Source organism: Homarus americanus, unplaced genomic scaffold, assembly GCF_018991925.1.
Source record: "Homarus americanus isolate GMGI-L3 unplaced genomic scaffold, GMGI_Hamer_2.0 scaffold13325, whole genome shotgun sequence".
In the NCBI taxonomy this organism is placed as follows: Eukaryota; Metazoa; Arthropoda; class Malacostraca; order Decapoda; family Nephropidae; genus Homarus; species Homarus americanus.
The window spans coordinates 43,594-61,839 of NW_024737906.1; the positions used below are offsets into that span (position 1 = coordinate 43,594).

The following is an 18,246-nucleotide window of genomic DNA, read 5'->3' on the forward strand; positions in this document are numbered from 1 at the left end:
CCCTCAGACCAACCCTAGCACACCCTTAGAGGCCACCACACACCCTTGAGAGCCACCACACACTCTAGAGCCACCACACACCCTTGGGGCCACCACACACCCTTTAGACCACCCTAGTACACCCATAGAGGCCACCACACACCCTTGAGGGCCACCCACACACACCCTCAGACCACCCTAACACACCCTTGAGAGCCACCATACACACCTCAGACCACCCTAACACACCCATAGGGCCACCACACACCCTCAGACCACCCTAGTACACCCATAGAGGCCACCACACACCTTGAGCCACCACACCCTGAGAGCCACCACACACCCTTGACCACCCTAGCACACTCATAGAGGCCACCACACACCCTGAGGGCCACCACACACACCTCAGACCACCCTAACACACCTTGAGCCACCATACACACCTCAGACCACCCCAACACACCCATAGGGGCCACCATACACCCTCAGACCACCCTAGCACACCTGAGGGCCACCATACACCCTCAAACCACCCTAGCACACCCTTGAGGGCCACCACACACCCTGAGGCCACCACACCAATTCTCAACCTAACCCAACATATCAATACACTTGGTAACAGCCCCATCTCCCTCTCCTTCCCTCCTTTCATACTCCATTCCTACCATTTTTCCTCCCCCTCTCTCCGCCTCCTCCCATTCCTCCTCCCCCTCTCCCTACCTCCCCTTCCTCCTCCTCCCTCACATTCCTCCTCTGCCTCTCTCCTATCCCTTATCCCCACTACCCCTTTAGACTCCCCTATCCCCCTTACCAAACTCAGAATCTCCCCACCTACCTGAAAGATCCCCCAATCATGCTGACACCCCCTATCCCCCTCCACACACACACACACACACACACACACACACACACACACACCGGAACACGTTAATATAGTCTTGCAAGACATTCATAAATCCTTGAGCAGAGACTTGACCAGGGCCCACCAACACGGCGACCTGGAGGGTGGGCAGGGGCGTGAGGCCTGGCACTCCTAGGACGAGATTAAAGGGGTTAGGAAGAGGAGGAAGTGGTTGGTCTAGTGGTGGTAGTGATGGTGAGTGTACAAGTGAGGGCGTGGCAGTAGTGAAGCGACTATTGAGTGGATTACCATTTATTACTACCATTTCTACTACTATTTCTACTATTAATTTCACCACCACCCCTAACCCCTCCAGGATCAACCCCTTCCCCCTCATAGCATCATCCCTCCCCCTTCCAGCAACCAACCCCTCCCTCCAACCCCTCCCTCACAGCATCATCCTTCCCCCTTGCAGCATCAACCTCCAACCCCTCCAACATCCATCTCCCTCGCCACCCCCATCAACCCCCTACCCCCTGCCTCCCTCCCCTCACAGCATCCGGTCCTCACGACTCACTACTCCGGCACGTCGATCATGTAGAGTATTTGACACTGCCGCCTCATGAATCTTTCTTCCCTGTGTTATTACGGCGTGTGTGTGTGTGTGTGTGTGTGTGTGTGTTGCATACCAACACACACACACACACACACACACACACACACACACACACACACACACACACATACAGCATCTTTTTTATTAAAAAACTACTTAACTAGTGACCTATCCTACAGGGGTTGTTGGCCCTGTGAACCTAACCTAACCTAACTTAACCATAGCACTGAGGCTCATTAAGGACTTAGATAAGGTTAAAGAAGGACCCGGTAGTACAAGGACCTGGTAGTACAAGGACCTGGTAGTACAAGGACCTGGTAGAACAAGGGCCAAGTAGTACAGGACGGTAGTACTAGGACCTGGTGGTATAAAGGTCAGTCTAGGGCCAAGTAACAAAAGAACCCAGTAGTTAACAATGACCGGTAGGGACTTGAGAGGGAGGGTGGGGGGAGGAAAGGAGGTGGGTGGGAGTAGAAGGAGGGCACATAGACCACTCAGCCAAGCCAACAGTAGGAAACAGAGATCGAGTCGAGTTAAATCTTGTTACGTCCACTCAAAACCCTCTCTTTCTCCCCTCACCCCCCCTTCAGCATAACCCCCCCCTCCCTCTCCCCTCCACAACCCCTTCCAGCATAAGCCCCCTCCTCTCTCCCCCTCACCCAATCCCGCCACCAGAGTCGGTCGACTTGACGCTGTTCTGGTTTTACCCGAAGCAACATGATGAAGTGTGTCCCCTGGCTGCTGTGCTGGGGCGAATCTTCACCCCAGTGCATGAGAGAATGACACCCGCTAACCCTCAGTCAACCTGGTGAGTCTACCTGGTGTGAGTCTTCTTGGTATGAGTCTTCTTGGTGCAGAGTCCTTTGGTGTGAGTCTTTTTGCGAGTCCTTTGGTGTAAGTCTTCTTGGTGTGAGTCTTCTTGTGTGAGTCTTTTGGTGGAGTCTTTGGTGTAAGTCTTCTGGTGAGTCTTTTGGTGTGGAGTCCTTTTGGTGTAAGTCTTCTGGTGTGAGTCTTCTTGGTACGAGTCTTCTTGGTGTGAGTCTTCTGCTATGAGTCTTCTTGGTGCGAGTCCTTTGGTGTAAGTCTTCTTGGTGAGTCTTTTGGTGCGAGTCCTTTTGGTGTAAGTCTTCAGGTGAGTCTTCTTGTGTGAGTCTTTTGGTGAGTCTCTTGGTGTGAGTCTTTTTGGTGTAAGTCTTCTTGGTGCGAGTCTTCTTTGGTGTGAGTCTTCTTGGTGTGAGTCTTCTTGGTGTAGAGTCTTCTTGGTGTGAGTCTTCTTGGCGTGAGTCTTCTTGGTGTGAGTCTTCTTGGTGGAGTCTTCTTGGTGTGAGTCTTCTTGGTGTGAGTCGTCTTGGTGTGAGTCTTCTTGGTGTGAGTCTTCTTGGTGTGAGTCTTCATGGTGAGTCTTCTTTAGAGTCTTCAGAGTCATCTTTGGTGAGTCTTCTTGGTGTGAGTCTTCCTGCAGTGAGTCTTCTTGGTGTGAGTCTTCTTGGTGCGAGTCTTCCTGCAGTGAGTCTTCTTGATGTAGTCTTCTTGGTGTGAGTCGTCTTGGTGTGAGTCCTGGTGTGAGTCTCTTGGTGTGAGTCTTCTTGGTGTGAGTCTTCTTGGTGTGAGTCTTCTTGGTATGAGTCTTCTGTTGAGCTCTTGGTGTGAGAGTCGTCTTGGTGTGAGTCTCTTATTGTGAGTCTTCTTGTATTGAGTCGTCTTGGTGTGAGTCTTCTTGGTATGAGTCTTCTTGCAGTGAGTCTTCTTGGTGTGAGTCTTCTTGCGATCTTCCAGTGAGTCTGATGAGTCTTCTTGGTGTGAGTCTTCTGGTGTGAGTCTTTTTGGTGTGAGTCTCTTGCAGTGAGTGTGTTCTTGGTGAGTCTTCTTGGTGTGAGTCTTCTTGGTGTGAGTCTTCTTGGTGTGAGTCTTCTTGTGAGTCTTCTTTTGAGCTTTGTGAGTCTTCGTATTGAGTCATCTTGGTGTGAGTCTTCTTGGTATGAGTCTTCCTGCAGTGAGTCTTCTTGGTGTGAGTCTTCTTGCAGAGTCTTCCTGCAGTGAGTCTTCTTGTGTGAGTCTTCCTGCAGTGAGTCTTTGATGTGAGTCTTCTTGGTGTGAGTCTTCTTGCAGTGAGTCTTCTTGGTGTGAGTCTTCTGCAGTGATCTTCTTGGTATGAGTCTTCTTTGTATGAGTCTTCCTGCAGTGAGTCTTTTTGGTATGAGTCTTCTTGGTGTGAGTCTTCTGGTGTGAGTCTTCTTGCATTGAGTCATCTTTGGTGTGAGTCTTGTTGGTATGAGTCTTCTGCATTGAGTCATCTTGGTGTGAGTCTTGTTGTAGAGCTTCTTGCAGTGAGTCTTCTTGCAGTGAGTCTTTGCAGTGAGTCTTCTTGGTGTGTGAGTCTTCTTGGATGAATCTTCTTGGGATGAGTCTTCTTGGTGTGAGTCTTCTTGGTGTGAGTCTTCTTGGTGTGAGTCTTCTTGTGAGTCTTGGTGTGAGTCTTCTTGGTGTGAGTCTTCTGCAGTGAGCCTTCTTGTGAGTCTTCTGCATTGAGTCATTTTGGTGAGTCATCTTGTGTGAGTCTTGTTGGTGTGAGTCTTCTTGCAGTGAGTCTTCTGCAGTGAGTCTTCTTGCAGTGAGTCTTCTTGGTATGAGTCTTCTGGTATGAGTCTTCCTGCAGTGAGTCTCCCTCTTGCAGTGAGTCTTCTTGCAGTGAGTCTTCTTGGTGTGAGTCGTCTTGGTGTAGTCTTCTTGGTGTGAGTCTTCTGGTGTGAGTCTTGGTGTGAGTCGTCTTGGTGTGAGTCTTCTGGTGTGAATCTTCTGGTGTGAGTCTTCTTTTGGGGTGAGTCTTCTTGGGTGAGTCTTCTTGGTGTGAGTCCTTGGTGTGAGTCTTCTGGTGTGAGGTCTTTCAGGAGTCTTTGTGTGAGTCTTCTTGGTGTGAGTCTTCTTGGGGTGAGTCTTCTGGTGAATCTCGTGGTGTGAGTTCTTCTGGGGTGAGTCTTCTTGGTGTGAGTCTGTGGTGTGAGTTCTCTTGGGGTGAGTCTTCTTGTGAGTCTTCGTGTGAGTTCTTCTTGGTGTGAGCCTCTTGGTGTGAGTCTTCGTGTGTGAGTCTTCTTGGTGTGAGTCTTCTTGGTGTGAGTCTTCTTGGTGTGAGTCTTCGTAGTGAGTCTTCTGGTGTGAGTCTTGGTGTGAGTCTTCTGGTGTGAGTCTTCTTGGTGTGAGTCTTCTTGGTGTGAGTCTTCTTGGTGTGAGTCTTCTTGGTGTGAGTCTTCTTGGTGTGAGCTTTGGTGAGTCTTCGTGGTGTGAGTCTTGGTGTGAGTCTTCTTGGTGTGAGTCTTCTTGGTGTGAGTCTTCTTGGTGTGAGTCTTCTGGTGAGCTCTTGGTGAGTCTTGGTGAGTCTTCTTGGTGTAAGCTTCTTGGTGTGAGTCTTCTTGGTGTATTCTTGGTGTGAGTCTTCTTGGTGTGAGTCTTCTTGGTGTGAGTCTTCTTGTGTGAGTCTTCTTGGTGTGAGTCTTCTTGGTGTGAGTCTTCTTGGTGAGTCTTCTTGGTGTGAGTCTTCTTGGTATGAGTCTTCTTGTGTGAGTCTTCTGGTGTGAGTCTTGGTGAGTCCTCTGGTGTGAGTCTTCTTGGTGTGAGTCTCTTCTTGGTGTGAGTCTTTCAGGAGTCTTCTTGTGTGAGTCTTCTTGGTGTGAGTCTTCTTGGTGTGAAGTATCTTGGTGTGAGTCTTCTTGGTGTGAGTCTTCTTGGTGTGAGTCTTCTTGGTGTGAGTCTTCTTGGAAGACCGTGAGGAACAGATAACATTTTAGAACAACTACCCCCAAGAAAGTGGCCAAGACACGAGGCGTAAACACAACATCTTCAGGTATTCCAAGAAACACAAAAACACCTCAACATATCCTGGTTTAGCCACTGTGTGTGTGTGTGTGTGTGTGTGTGTGTGTGTGTGTGTGTGTGTGTGTGTGTGTGTAAGGTCGAGGATTCACTCAAAGGATACCCCAGTAGTGAGCTTTTATTTTTTACCTGTACATATTAATTAGTACTCACCTCTCCACCTTCAGCACTTACCTGGAGAAGAAAGATCATTATTATTATTATTATTATTATTATTATTATTATTATTATTATTATTATTATTAATATTATTATTGTCATCATTATTATTATTATTATTATTATTATTATTATTATTATTAATATATTATAACAAGGAACAGATTCTCTTGTCCGGCCAAGAGCCATTTGACACTTGACCTCTTTCACTTCCGGCAACCTGACCTTTCCACCGGACACACGCTCCTACCACCTGCCGCGTCCATAACTCGTTATATACCAGTGCTGGACGCATATAACGGACGAATACCGGTTGAAAACATGTCCAAACGTGTAGAATACTCGTTCAAAACAAGTATAAATACCCTAACACTATCTGGGTGTTAGGTTAGTGTGGGATTAGGTTAGGTTAGATGATCCACATATAACTACACACAAAACGACCAATCACCGTCCTTACCCATGACCTAACCACCACCTGGAGACGATCACCGTCACACAAGGAAGGGCCTCTAACCACTCACTGGTGACCTGACCTGACACGCGACCAATATCCTGTAACTTGACCTAACACGGCTGACAGGCTGACCTACCAGGGCAGCGGGTCAGGTCACTTTACGTGCTGGTCAAAATAGATTAATTTGTTTCATCTCTCTCCTGGTACATACTTGAGCACTGATTAACTGATTGAGTGATTACACACACACACACACACACACACACACACACACACACACACACACACACACACACTCACCCACCTACACCCACCAGGTAATCTTAGGTATTCGCTGGATTAATTACCTTAACCTGTCCGCTCACAGCCGCTTTCCAAAACACCACAACCAGCAGTACAAAAACTAAGGCAGACATTTCCGCTACAGAACAGGTCTCTTAGGTCTCTCTAGATAGCTCTCTCTATCTAGCTCGCTGCCTCTATCTTTCTTTACCTCTATCTAGCTCTTGCTTTCTCTCTATCTCTCATTATCTAGCCTTTATATATCTCTCTCTGTCTCTCATTATCTACCCTATATATATTTCTTCCTGTCACATACTTGCCCCCCCTCTCTTGCCCTATACTTGCTCTTGCTAATCCACTTTCCCCTGTTCCTCCTACCCTTCCACTCCCCTCCCCTGCACTTCCCCGGGGCACTAGAAGAAGCCACAAAAACAGACGAACTTCACCCTAATGCCCAAAGGTCCATAGGTTTTAATTTCCTCGTAAGTGAAAATAACGAGGACGTATCTGACTGACTCACTTACGCTACGACACAAAGTTGGCGGCTAAAGATGGCGACTAAAGTGTGCCAAGACTCTACCTTAAGTGGAAATAGTCCTAAAGAGTCTCCCAAGTACCTACGTTAAATCCTTCCACAATCTTCATTATTTTCTTATGTTCTTAAGACCTTTTAACTTCTGCAGATCTTCTTCAGGGCCTTCTGATGCTTTCTCATCACACCCTGGCGATTTTTTTTGCTATATCCGAGGCCTAACGACACCCACGACCTACCTTTCCCGGCAGCCAAGGCCTACCGACACCCACGACCCACCTTTGCCGACAAACCAGGCCTCCCACACGGCCAACATCCCCACCGTCCTCCACCGCCACCCAACCAGCAGGATTTCGCGCCATTTCTGTTACTTTCCCGCGCACTATCAGTGTTACGTCAGCTGATGCGTGCCTAAGATGGCGTCCCCAGATCACCGGGTCCCCCACAGACACCTTCCCGCCTTAAAATTCTTCCTCAAATTGGGGGATTTAAGAGCGTATCTAATTGGCTGAGATGTCCTACTTAAATGGGTCTGGAATAGCTTTTTTGGCTATTTTTCGTTAAATCGACTTAGTCTGTATTTACGAACAGGTCTTTGAGAATCTGGACCTAACCTAACCTCTTTCGTTGTCTTGGTAATAAATATTTTATTATTAATATTAATATATATATTATTATTATTATTATTATTATATTATTAATATTATTATTCCGCCTTAAGTCACAAACAGCTCACAATCCATCAAGACTCGTCGCATGATACTTACGCCATGTCATGCGTTACAGAAGGTCATGTCAGGCAATGTGTTACAAAGGTCAGGTCAGGTCAGGTCAGACGGCTCCACCCTCTATGTAAACAAAAGTGACAGTCTTCTAAAAACCGAAAACTCGTAAAATATTGTTGGAACCAAAATACAAACCCGTAGGTGATCATTCTTTGTCTTCGTTGGTGTGAATGTTGACAGTCTTGCTGAATGTTGAGGGTTTAGTGAATGTCAAGTCATGTTATTTTTAAGAATGTTATAACTAAGATTCAATACACCTTAGATCCTTATGGTAGTTTGAAGATTATGAACGATAATTGTAACTGTGAACGATATTGTAACTAGAACGATACTTTTAGATTATGTGAACGATAATTGTAACTAGTGAACGATAATTGTAACTAGGAACGATACTTTTAGATTATGTGAACGATAATTGTAACTAGTGAACGATAATTGTAACTAGTGAACGTACTTGTAGATTATGTGAACGATACTGTAACTAGTGAACGATACCTTAGATTATAACAAATTTAACTAGTGAACGATACCTATAGATTTGTGAACGACTAACCAAACGATACCAATTATGTGAACGATAATTGTAACATGAACGATACCTAATTATGTGAACGATAATTAAAATAGTGAACGATACTTGTAGATTATATGAAACGAATTGTAACTAGTGAACGAACTTCTTGTAGATTATGTGAACAAATTGTAACTAGTGAACGATACCTACAGATTATGTGAACGATAATTGTAACTATGAACGATACTTAGTAGATTAATGAACGATAATTGAACCAGTGAACGATACTTACAGATTATGAACGATAATTTAACCAGTGAACAATACTTGTAGATTATGAACGATAATTGTAACCAGTGAACGATACTTGTAGATTATGCGAACGATAATTGTAACTAGTAAACGATACTTATGAGGTTATGTGAACGATAATTGTAACTAGTGAACGATAATGTAGATTATGAACGACAATTGTAACTAGTGAACGATACTGTAGATTATCAGAACGATAATTGTAACTAGTGAACGAAACTTGCAGATTATGTGAACGATAATTATAACTAGTGAACGATACCTTTAGATTATGTAGAACAGTAACTGTAACTAGTGAACGATACCTTTAGATTATGTGAACGGTAATGAACTAGTGAACGATAATTACTAGATTATATGAACGATAATTGTAACTAGTGAACGATACCTTTAGATTATGAACGGTAATTGTAACTAGTGAACGATAATTTAGATTATGTGAACGATAATTGTAACTAGAACGATACCTTTAGATTATGTGAACGATAATTGTAACTAATAAACGATACTGTAGATTATATGAACGATACTGTAACTAGTGAACGGTAATTGTAACTAGTAAACGATACACATTATGTAAACGATAACTGTAACGTGAACTATACCTTTGAATTATGCGAACAGTAATGTAACTAGTGAACGATAATTCAGATTATGTAAACGCAATTGTAACTAGTGAACGATACTTAGATTATGAACGATAATTGCAACTAGTGAACGATAATTATGAGATTATGTGAACGGTAATTGTCACTAGTGAACGATACTTTAGGTTATGTGAACGATAATTGCCATGAACGATACTTGTAGATTATGTGAACGATAATTGAAACTAGTGAACGATACTATAGATTATGTGAACGGTAATTGTAACTAGTGAACGATACTTGTAGGTTATGTGAACGATAATTGTAACTAGTGAACGATACCTGTAGATTATGTGAACGATAATTGAAACTAGTGAACGATACTTGTAGATTGTGAACGATAATTGTAACTAGTGAACGATATTTGTAGGTTATGTGAACGATAATTGTAACTAGTGAACGATATTTGTAGATTATGAACGATAATTGTAACTAGTGAAGGATATTTTCATTATATATTAAGTCAGATAAAATGAATATATTACGTCCCCTCTCCCACACCCACACACCCTCCCTCCCCACTCACATCCCTCTCCTCCCCACCCACACCCCCTCCCCTCCCCACCCACACCCCCTCCTCCCCACCCACACCCCCTCACACCCTTACCATCCCACCCACATCCCAATCCCCCCACCCACATTTCAATCCTCCCCACCCACAACCCTCTCCTCCCCAACCCACAACCCCCTCCCCCCCCCACCCACAACCCTCTCCCCCCCACCCACACCTCTCCTCCCCCACCCACACCCTCCCTCCCCCACCAAACCCCTCCCTCCCCACCCACACCCCTCCTCCCCACCCCACCCATCTCCCCCCACCCACACCCCTCCTCCCCCACCCACACCCCCCCTCCCCACCCCACCCCCCCCTCCCCACACCACACCCCCCCCCACACCAACACCCTCTCCTCCCCCAACCCACACCCCTCTCCCCCCACACCACAACCCTCTCCCCCCACCACACCCCTCCTCCCACCACACCCTCCTCCCCCACCCACAACCTCCTTTCCACTCTCCTCTCACCTTCTCCCTCACCTTCCCCAGTCCCACAGCCCCGCCCCGCCCCGCCCAGGTCATGACCCCGTCTCGCTGAATGACTCCCTGGTGGCGGTCCGTCTTCACCAACTATTTAAAACACTAATTTATTTTTTTTTTTGGTCAACTGTTTTGGTTCCTTTTTATTATTTCCTCTTTTCTCTCTATTTGTTATTACTATTTTTGTGTGTGTTTTTTATCGTATTTTGTCTTTATTCTTTTATTTGTATTAAATTATCAATGTAGTTATGTTATTAATCGTATTTATCGAGAGAGAGAGAGAGAGAGAGAGAGAAGAAAATATAAGAGGAACAAGAAATAGAACAGGAGGAGGAATATGAAGTAGAGGAGGAGGAAGAGGAGGAGGAAGACTCTGACATGAAGACTTTAGATGAGGAAGATAAGAGAGGAGGGAGGAAGAGGAGGAGGAAGACTCTGATATGAAGACTTTAGATGAGGAAGATAAGTAGAGGAGGAGGAAGACTCTGATAAGACTTTAGATGGAAATATGAAGTAGAGGAGGAGGAAGAGGAGGAGGAAGACTCTAACATGAAGACTTTAGATGAGGAAGAGGAAGAGGAGGAGGAAGAGGAGGAGGAAGACTCTGATATGAAGACTTTAGATGAGGAAGATAAGATGGTTATTGGAAGCATCACTCAGGAGACGCCATGGGGAATGAGGGTGAAATAAGGGAGAGATGAGGGAGAAATGAGGGAGATGAGATGAGGGAGAGACCTCTTCTCCCTCTTCGGCCCTTCCATCACACACCCCTCTTCTTCCCCCCCCCCCTCACATCCTTAACATCTCTTCTCCCCTTCACTCCTCAACACCTCACCTCTCTTCTCCCCACACCTCTCTTCTCCCCTCACCTCCTCTTCTCCCTCACCTCTACCCCTATCCCCCTCACCTTCTCCCCTCACCTCTCTTCTCCCTTCACCTCTCTTCTCCCTCACCTCTCTTCTCCCTCACCTCTCTTCTCCCCTCACCTCTTCTCCCCTCCGCACCCCCCCACTGTGAGAACGAGCCACTGTGTAAATACTGGCCCTCTGACCCTCCACTGACAGTCTTATGTGTACCTTTATGACCTGTGTGTGTGTGTGTGTGTGTGTGTGTGTGTGTGTGTAAAAAAAAGTTGATTGAATTAAAAAAAAAAGAAAACTACATAAATTAACAAAAGTAACAATTAAAAAAACGACAAAAGTATTCGATCACAATTAAAAACAAAATAAATAAAAAATAACAAAAACAATAACGAATAAGTGATAAACAATTAAACGACGAAAAACCAAATTAAGGAAAGGTCGACACAAATAAATAACAACAACAGCAACAAATAAAAAAAACACTAAGTAAACAAAGCGAGAAAAAATATTGCACAAAAAAAATACTTGAAAAAAGTTAAGAAAGAGCGAGAAAGAAAGAGGAGGGATGGGAGGGAAGGGGGAAGAGGAGGAAGGGAGGGGAGGGAGGAAGGAGGAAGGGAAGGGAGGAAATGGTCTGAATCCATCACAAGGTGGGGGAGGCACGTGTGAGGGGGAGAGAAGAGGAGAATAATTATACCAAGGAAGTGGGAGGTGATACACAGGGGTAAGAGAAGTTGGGAGAGGGAAGGAGAGAGAGGTAAGAAGATAGTTGGGGAAAGGGGGAGGAAGTAAGGAGTTCTTACGCCAGGGGAAAGGGAAGAGAGGAGGAAAACAGAGAGGAGGTAGAGGTAGGGGGGAGGGTTCTGTGGTAAGGGAAGGGGAAGAGGTGAAAAAGGAGGAGCAGGAAACGAGAGGAGAGGAGAAAGGGAAGAGTGAAACGGGGAAGAGGGGAAAAAAGATAAAGAAGAAGAATAAAGAATAAAAAAGGGAAGGAGAGAGAGAGACTAAAGGAAAGATGAAATAGTGCTTATACCATTCTCAGGCCTTTACTACCCCTACAAAGGGCCGAGTTGACATCCTACGACAGGGGCCAGGCAGAGGCGGCCGGAGGGGAGGGTAGGATGTGGGAGATGAGGGAAAAGGAGGCTGGAGGGGAGGGTAAAATGGGGGAGATGAGGACAGGGAAGGTGGGGGAGGATAAAGGGGTCAGAGGGGGAGGCAGTACACCATTAAAGAAGAGGGGAAGGAGAAGGAGGAGGAGGAAGAAGGAAGAAAAGAGTAAGGAGGAAGTGGAAGAGAACGAGAAGAAGAATGAGTAAAAGAAAGTTGAAGTAGAGGGATAAGAATAAATAACAATACCAAAGACCGAAAAACTAAGATAAAACAAACGAGAGAGAGAAAGAGAGAGAGAGAGAGAGAGAGAGAGAGAGAGAGAGAGAGGGAGAGGGAGAGGGAGAGAGAGAGAGAGAGAGATCCTCACTAGACTCAAGAGAGTTCACATTAGTCCACCACACACGTAGACAGTACAAGAATATTACAATGGTGAACAGTCGGTCGATTAACCCAAGAATACCCCGAGAAAACTGTTACTAGCTACACTGAGGTCATTATACAGTATACTTCAACATGGTATACCCCACACAGTATACCCCCACACAGTATACCCCAACACAGTATACCCCCACACAGTATACTAACTGATATACCCCCCCACACACAGTATTCCCCAACACGGTATACCCCCACACAGTATACTAGTATACCCCAACACAGTATACTTACAGTATACCCACACAGTATGCCCCCACAGTATACCCCCACAGTATACCCCAACACAGTATACCCCCACAGTATACCCCCACAATATACCCCAACACAGTATACCCCCCACACAGTATTCTAACTTTAGTATACCCCCACAGTATACCCCCACACAGTATACCCCAACATATCCCCACACAGTATACCCCCAACACTGTATATCACACAGTATACCCCACACAGTATTCCCCAACACAGCAGTATACACACAGTATATCCACACAGTATACTAGCACAGTATACCCCAACACAGTATGCCCCCACACAGTGTCACCCCCACACAGTATGCCCCCACACAGTGCCCCCACACAGTATGCCCCCCACACAGTATACCCCAACACTGTATATCCCCTGAGTATACTAGCACAGTATTCCCCAACACAGTGTTCTATACAGTATTCCCCCCAGCACAGTATACTGACACAGTATGCTCACAGTATGCCCCAACACAGTATACTTATACAGTGTTCCCCAACACAGTATACCCCCACACAGTATTCCCCAACACAGTATGCTTACACAGTATTCCCCAACACAGAGTATACCCCACAGTAATTACAACACAGTATGCCCCACAATTATGCCCCCACACAGTATGCTAACACAGTATGCCCCAACACAGTATGCCCCAACACAGTATACCCCCGCAGTATACCCCACACAGTATACCCCCCACAGTATACCCCCACACAGTATACCCCAACACAGTATGCCCCAACACAGTATACCCCAACACAGTATACCCACACAGTATCCCCCAACACAGTATACCCCCACACAGTATACCCCCACACAGTATACCCCCACACAGGATACCAGTATATATTTATTGAACGTAAAGTCAAGACACACTATCACTAATTTCCCAAACTTATAGAACAAAATATAAATAGTATTATTTTACATTATCTTCCTAAACCAACGGGAAAAAACGAACACCAACGAGCACAATTATTTAACCACATTAACACAGACTAACTTCCCAAAGTTAAATAAGACGTGGGAATGTTTTACACACCAGGGCGGGAATGTTTTACACACCAGGTCGGGAATGTTTTACACACCATGTCGGGAATGTTTTACACACCAGGTCGGGAATGTTTTACACACCAGGGCGGGAATGTTTTACACACCAGGGCGGGAATGTTTTACACACCAGGGCGGGAATGTTTTACACACCAGGTCGGGAATGTTTTACACACCAGGGCGGGGAATGTTTACACACCAGGTCGAGATGTTTTACACCAGGTCGGGAATGTTTTACACCAGGTCAGGAATGTTTACACACCAGGTCGAATGTTTTTACACACCAGGTCAGGAATGTTTTTACACACCAGGTCCGGAATGTTTTACACACCAGGTCAGAATGTTTTACACACCAGGGCAGAATGTTTACACACCAGGTCGGGAATGTTTACACACCAGGTAGGGAATGTTTTACACACCAGGTCAGGAATGTTTTACACCAGGTCAGGGAATGTTTTACACACCAGTCAGGGGTGTTTTACACACCAGGTCAGAATGTTTTACACCAGGTCAGTGTTTGCACTGGAGTCGGGAATGTTTACACCAGGGCGGGAATGTTTTGCCACCAGGTCAGGAATGTTTTACACCAGGTCGGGAATGTTTTACACACCAGGTCGGGAATGTTTACACCAGGGCAGAATGTTTTTACACACCAGGGCAGGGAATGTTTACCAGGGCGAGAATGTTTTACACACCAGGTCAGAATGTTTACACACCAGGCGAATGTTTACACCAGGTCAGAATGTTTTACACACCAGGTCGGGAATGTTTTACACCAGGTCAGAATGTTTTACACACCAGGTCGGGAATGTTTTACACACCAGGTCAGGAATGTTTTACACACCAGGTCCGGGAATGTTTTACACACCAGGTCAAGATAACACCAGGTCAGGGAATGTTTACCAGGTCGAGATGTTTTACACACCAGGGGCAGAATGTTTTTACACACCAGGTCGGGAATGTTTTTACACACCGGGGCAGAATGTTTTTACACCAGGGCGAATGTTTTTACACACCAGGGCAGAGATATTTTTACACACCAGGTCGGAATGTTTTACACACCAGGGCGGGGAATGTTTACACACACCAGGTCGGGAATGTTTACCTGGGTCAGAATGTTGTTTTACACACCAGGTCGGGAATGTTTTACACACCAGGTCGGGAATGTTTTACACACCAGGTCGGGAATGTTTTACACACCAGGTCGGGAATGTTTTACACACCAGGTCGGGAATGTTTTTTAAAAGTTTTACCTCAACTTAGTTCAAAGTTTTACACACCTGGGTTTAATAACTGGTAGACATTATTTGTTTAGTGTCGTCTCCCCAACGTTTTATCTCCGTTTTCTGTTCAACTTATTTTATTGACTGACATATCCGCACACACACACACACACAGCTATAATACCTTTTAAAGACTATATTTTAATTCTGACTAAATAGAGTTTGAATATATTTTTCATTATTTATTTTCCGTTATGATTGCTGAGTTGATTCGTAATTATGTGGTATTTATTTAATTTTAATTTGTATTGTGTCTTATTGAGTTCATAAGTGTAGGGTTATATAAGTGGGTGTAAGTGTTATTTAAGCGGGCGTAAGTGTTATTTAAGTGGATGTAAATGTTACATAAATGGGTGTGTGATTTAAGTGGGCGTAAGTGTTATTTAAGCGGGTGTAAGTGTTCCATAAACGGCTATGTGATTTAAGTGAGCGTAAATGTTATTTAAGTGGGTGTAAGTGTTATTTAAGTGGATGTAAATGTTCCATAAACGGCTGTGTGATTTAAGTGGGCGTAAGAGATATTTAAATGGGAGTAAGTGTCACTTAAGAAGATACATGTAATATTTAAGAGGGTTTAAGTGCCAAGTGTCATATAAGTGGATGAAAGGATACTAATACCATATAAGTAACTCCAAATACCAGGTGTCATATACGTGGCTATATCAAGTGTCAAATACATAAAGGTGCCAATAAAAGTCACCTAACTTGGCTGGCTATATCAAGTGGCAACTCCAGAAGTGACCTAATAATCACCTGCACCCAATTCACCCCAATACACATTCTGGACAATTTAGCACACGAGCTCCCAACGTTAACGCACTAAGGTCCGTTCACCATTGCTATCCCCGGGTTACTCAGCACCGCATGTTACCTGGACACAGCTTCATCACCAATGAGTTGTTCACCCACCCTCCCCCCAAAAAAAATCGTACCGTTAAAATCGATATTATTTTACAGTTGTCTCGATGAATTCTGATCTCACAAACTCACTATTTTCTTTCAAGATTACTAAATGCTCATCAATACTGTCTGTAAAATATTCCTCGTACATTTTATCTCTAACTAAATATTACTCAATATTATCTATACTGTATATATTTTATAAACATTGATAACTTACACACAGATACACAGGATTAAAATTAAAATGATAGATAGATAGATCACAGAAACACTCACGGCACCTACCAACTTTATAAATACGTTTTCCATTGGGCTCCGACAGAATACCATGCAACCGAACCGCTACCATAGTTACCCATACATTCCGTCTCTTCGCCCATACACGTTTTCTTTCATACCGGAACTATATTAGAGAACGAGAAATATAGGCATAAGATAAACCATATAATTATTATTTCTGTTATCACTCTTGTACGTTCAAGGTAAACTTTTATGTGTAGGTATTTTGAATATTTTTTGTTTTAAAAGGATAGAGAAAAGTTTAAAAATCAAAAGGGTATTATAGGTAAGTATGTTTTTTTTTTTTTTTTTAAGTATGGGGAAAAAGGTTTATAAAATCAAGGGGGGGACTTAGGTATATTTTTTAAGTCAATATATCTGTCTTATCTAATTAGCTATCTATGGTTCTATGTTTATATAAGTCTGCCTAACTATCTATTTATCTACCTTGTAAATGTTTGTCTGTATATATATCTTGTGTCTGTCTGTCTATCTATTTTGTAGGTGTCCATCTGTCTTTCTTGCCTGTCTGTCAATACTCGGTCAATTAACGAAGTTTACTATTGTTAATCTACCCAAGTCAGGACCTCAGGTACTCCCTAACTCACAGGTCCTCTCAAGCTTCCCAGGTCCACGGATACTCCCAAGTGACTTCCAAATCCTCCAGATCCTTTCCAGGTACTCCCAAGCCTCCCAGGTACTGCCCAGGTCTTAAAATATTCCCAAGTACTTAATAGGTCCTCATGACTCCCCAGGTACTCCCCAGATATCATAAAATACTACCCAAGGGACTTCCCAAGTCTCCAGGTACTCCTCAGGCCCCCAGGTACTCTCCAGGCTCCCAGGCACTCCCCAAACCCTCAAGTACTTCCCCATGCACTTCCTAGGTCTTCAGGTATTCCCCAGATACTTCCCCAGGTGCTCAAAATACTCCCCAGAACCCACAAATACTCCTCAGAGACCCACATTTACTCCCTAGAACCCCAAAATACTCCCCACGTCCTCCAATTACTCCCCAACACCCCCCAAATACTCCTCCAGGGATTACTCACCACATTAACGAAGTCCTGGAAGGTGATGGCGGAGGTGGAGGGAGTGAGAGCCTTGGCCGCCAGCTGCTCCCTCTTATGTAAGTCGACGGCAGCCACGAACTCCGGGTGGACGAGGGCGGTCCTGAAGTCTGGCCAGGGGATCTCACCGAAGCCTTCCAGGTCGAACTGTAGCGAGTGAAGGAGGAGAGATATTAGGGTGTGTGAGAGAGAGAGAGAGAGAGAGAGAGAGAGAGAGAGAGAGAGAGAGAGAGACGAATAATTATAAGAAGACAACTTAACTAAAACTGACCAAAAATGAATAAATTAATAAATAAATAAAATAAATAAAACACTCCACAATATTACCACTTAATGAACTGTTCACAGATAACAAACCTCCCCCCTTCTATCTTTATCTATCTATCTACTCCACAAGTGACCTGGAGGAAGAGATACTCCACTGTGTACACCTGCTTCCTTTACCCTGGAGTCTGACCTGTCCTCCTCCAGACCCCCCCCCCCTTACTACATCCCCTCACCTACTGACTGACCCCTTACTACATCCCCCACCTACTGACTGACTCCTTACTACATCCCTCACCCATTGACTGACCTTCTACCCCCACCATCGGGAGTTTAATGAGGTAAAGTAGTTTTATTATTGCTATTGTTGTTGTTATTGTTGTTATTATTGGTGCTATTGTTGTTATTATTGGTATTATTGTTGTTATTATTGTTATTATTGGTGTTATTGTTGTTATCATTGGTGTTATTGTTGTTATTATTGTTATTATTGTTATTATTGGTGTTATTGTTGTTATCATTGGTGTTATTGTTGTTATTATTGTTATTATTGGTGTTATTGTTGTTATTATTGGTGTTATTGTTGTTATTATTGTTATCATTGTTGTTATTGTTGTTATTATTAGTGTTATTATTGTTGTTCTTATTGGTGTTATTGTTGTTATTATTGGTATTATTATTGTTGTTGTTGTTGTTTTTGTTGTTATTATT

The 18,246-nt window shown here is 44.3% G+C and overlaps 1 protein-coding gene across 1 annotated transcript; it reads right to left on the minus strand.

The window, feature by feature from the left end:
- Positions 1 to 2,250: 2,250 nt before the first annotated feature.
- Positions 2,251 to 17,418, minus strand: LOC121873614 (serine/arginine-rich splicing factor 4-like; the record flags this gene model as incomplete). Its single annotated transcript, XM_042377253.1, has 5 exons — positions 2,251 to 2,632; positions 3,076 to 3,317; positions 3,942 to 4,525; positions 16,208 to 16,325; positions 17,254 to 17,418. Coding segments are annotated over 5 exons (1,491 nt in total), but the record flags the coding sequence as incomplete, so codon positions are not given.
- Positions 17,419 to 18,246: the final 828 nt, after the last annotated feature.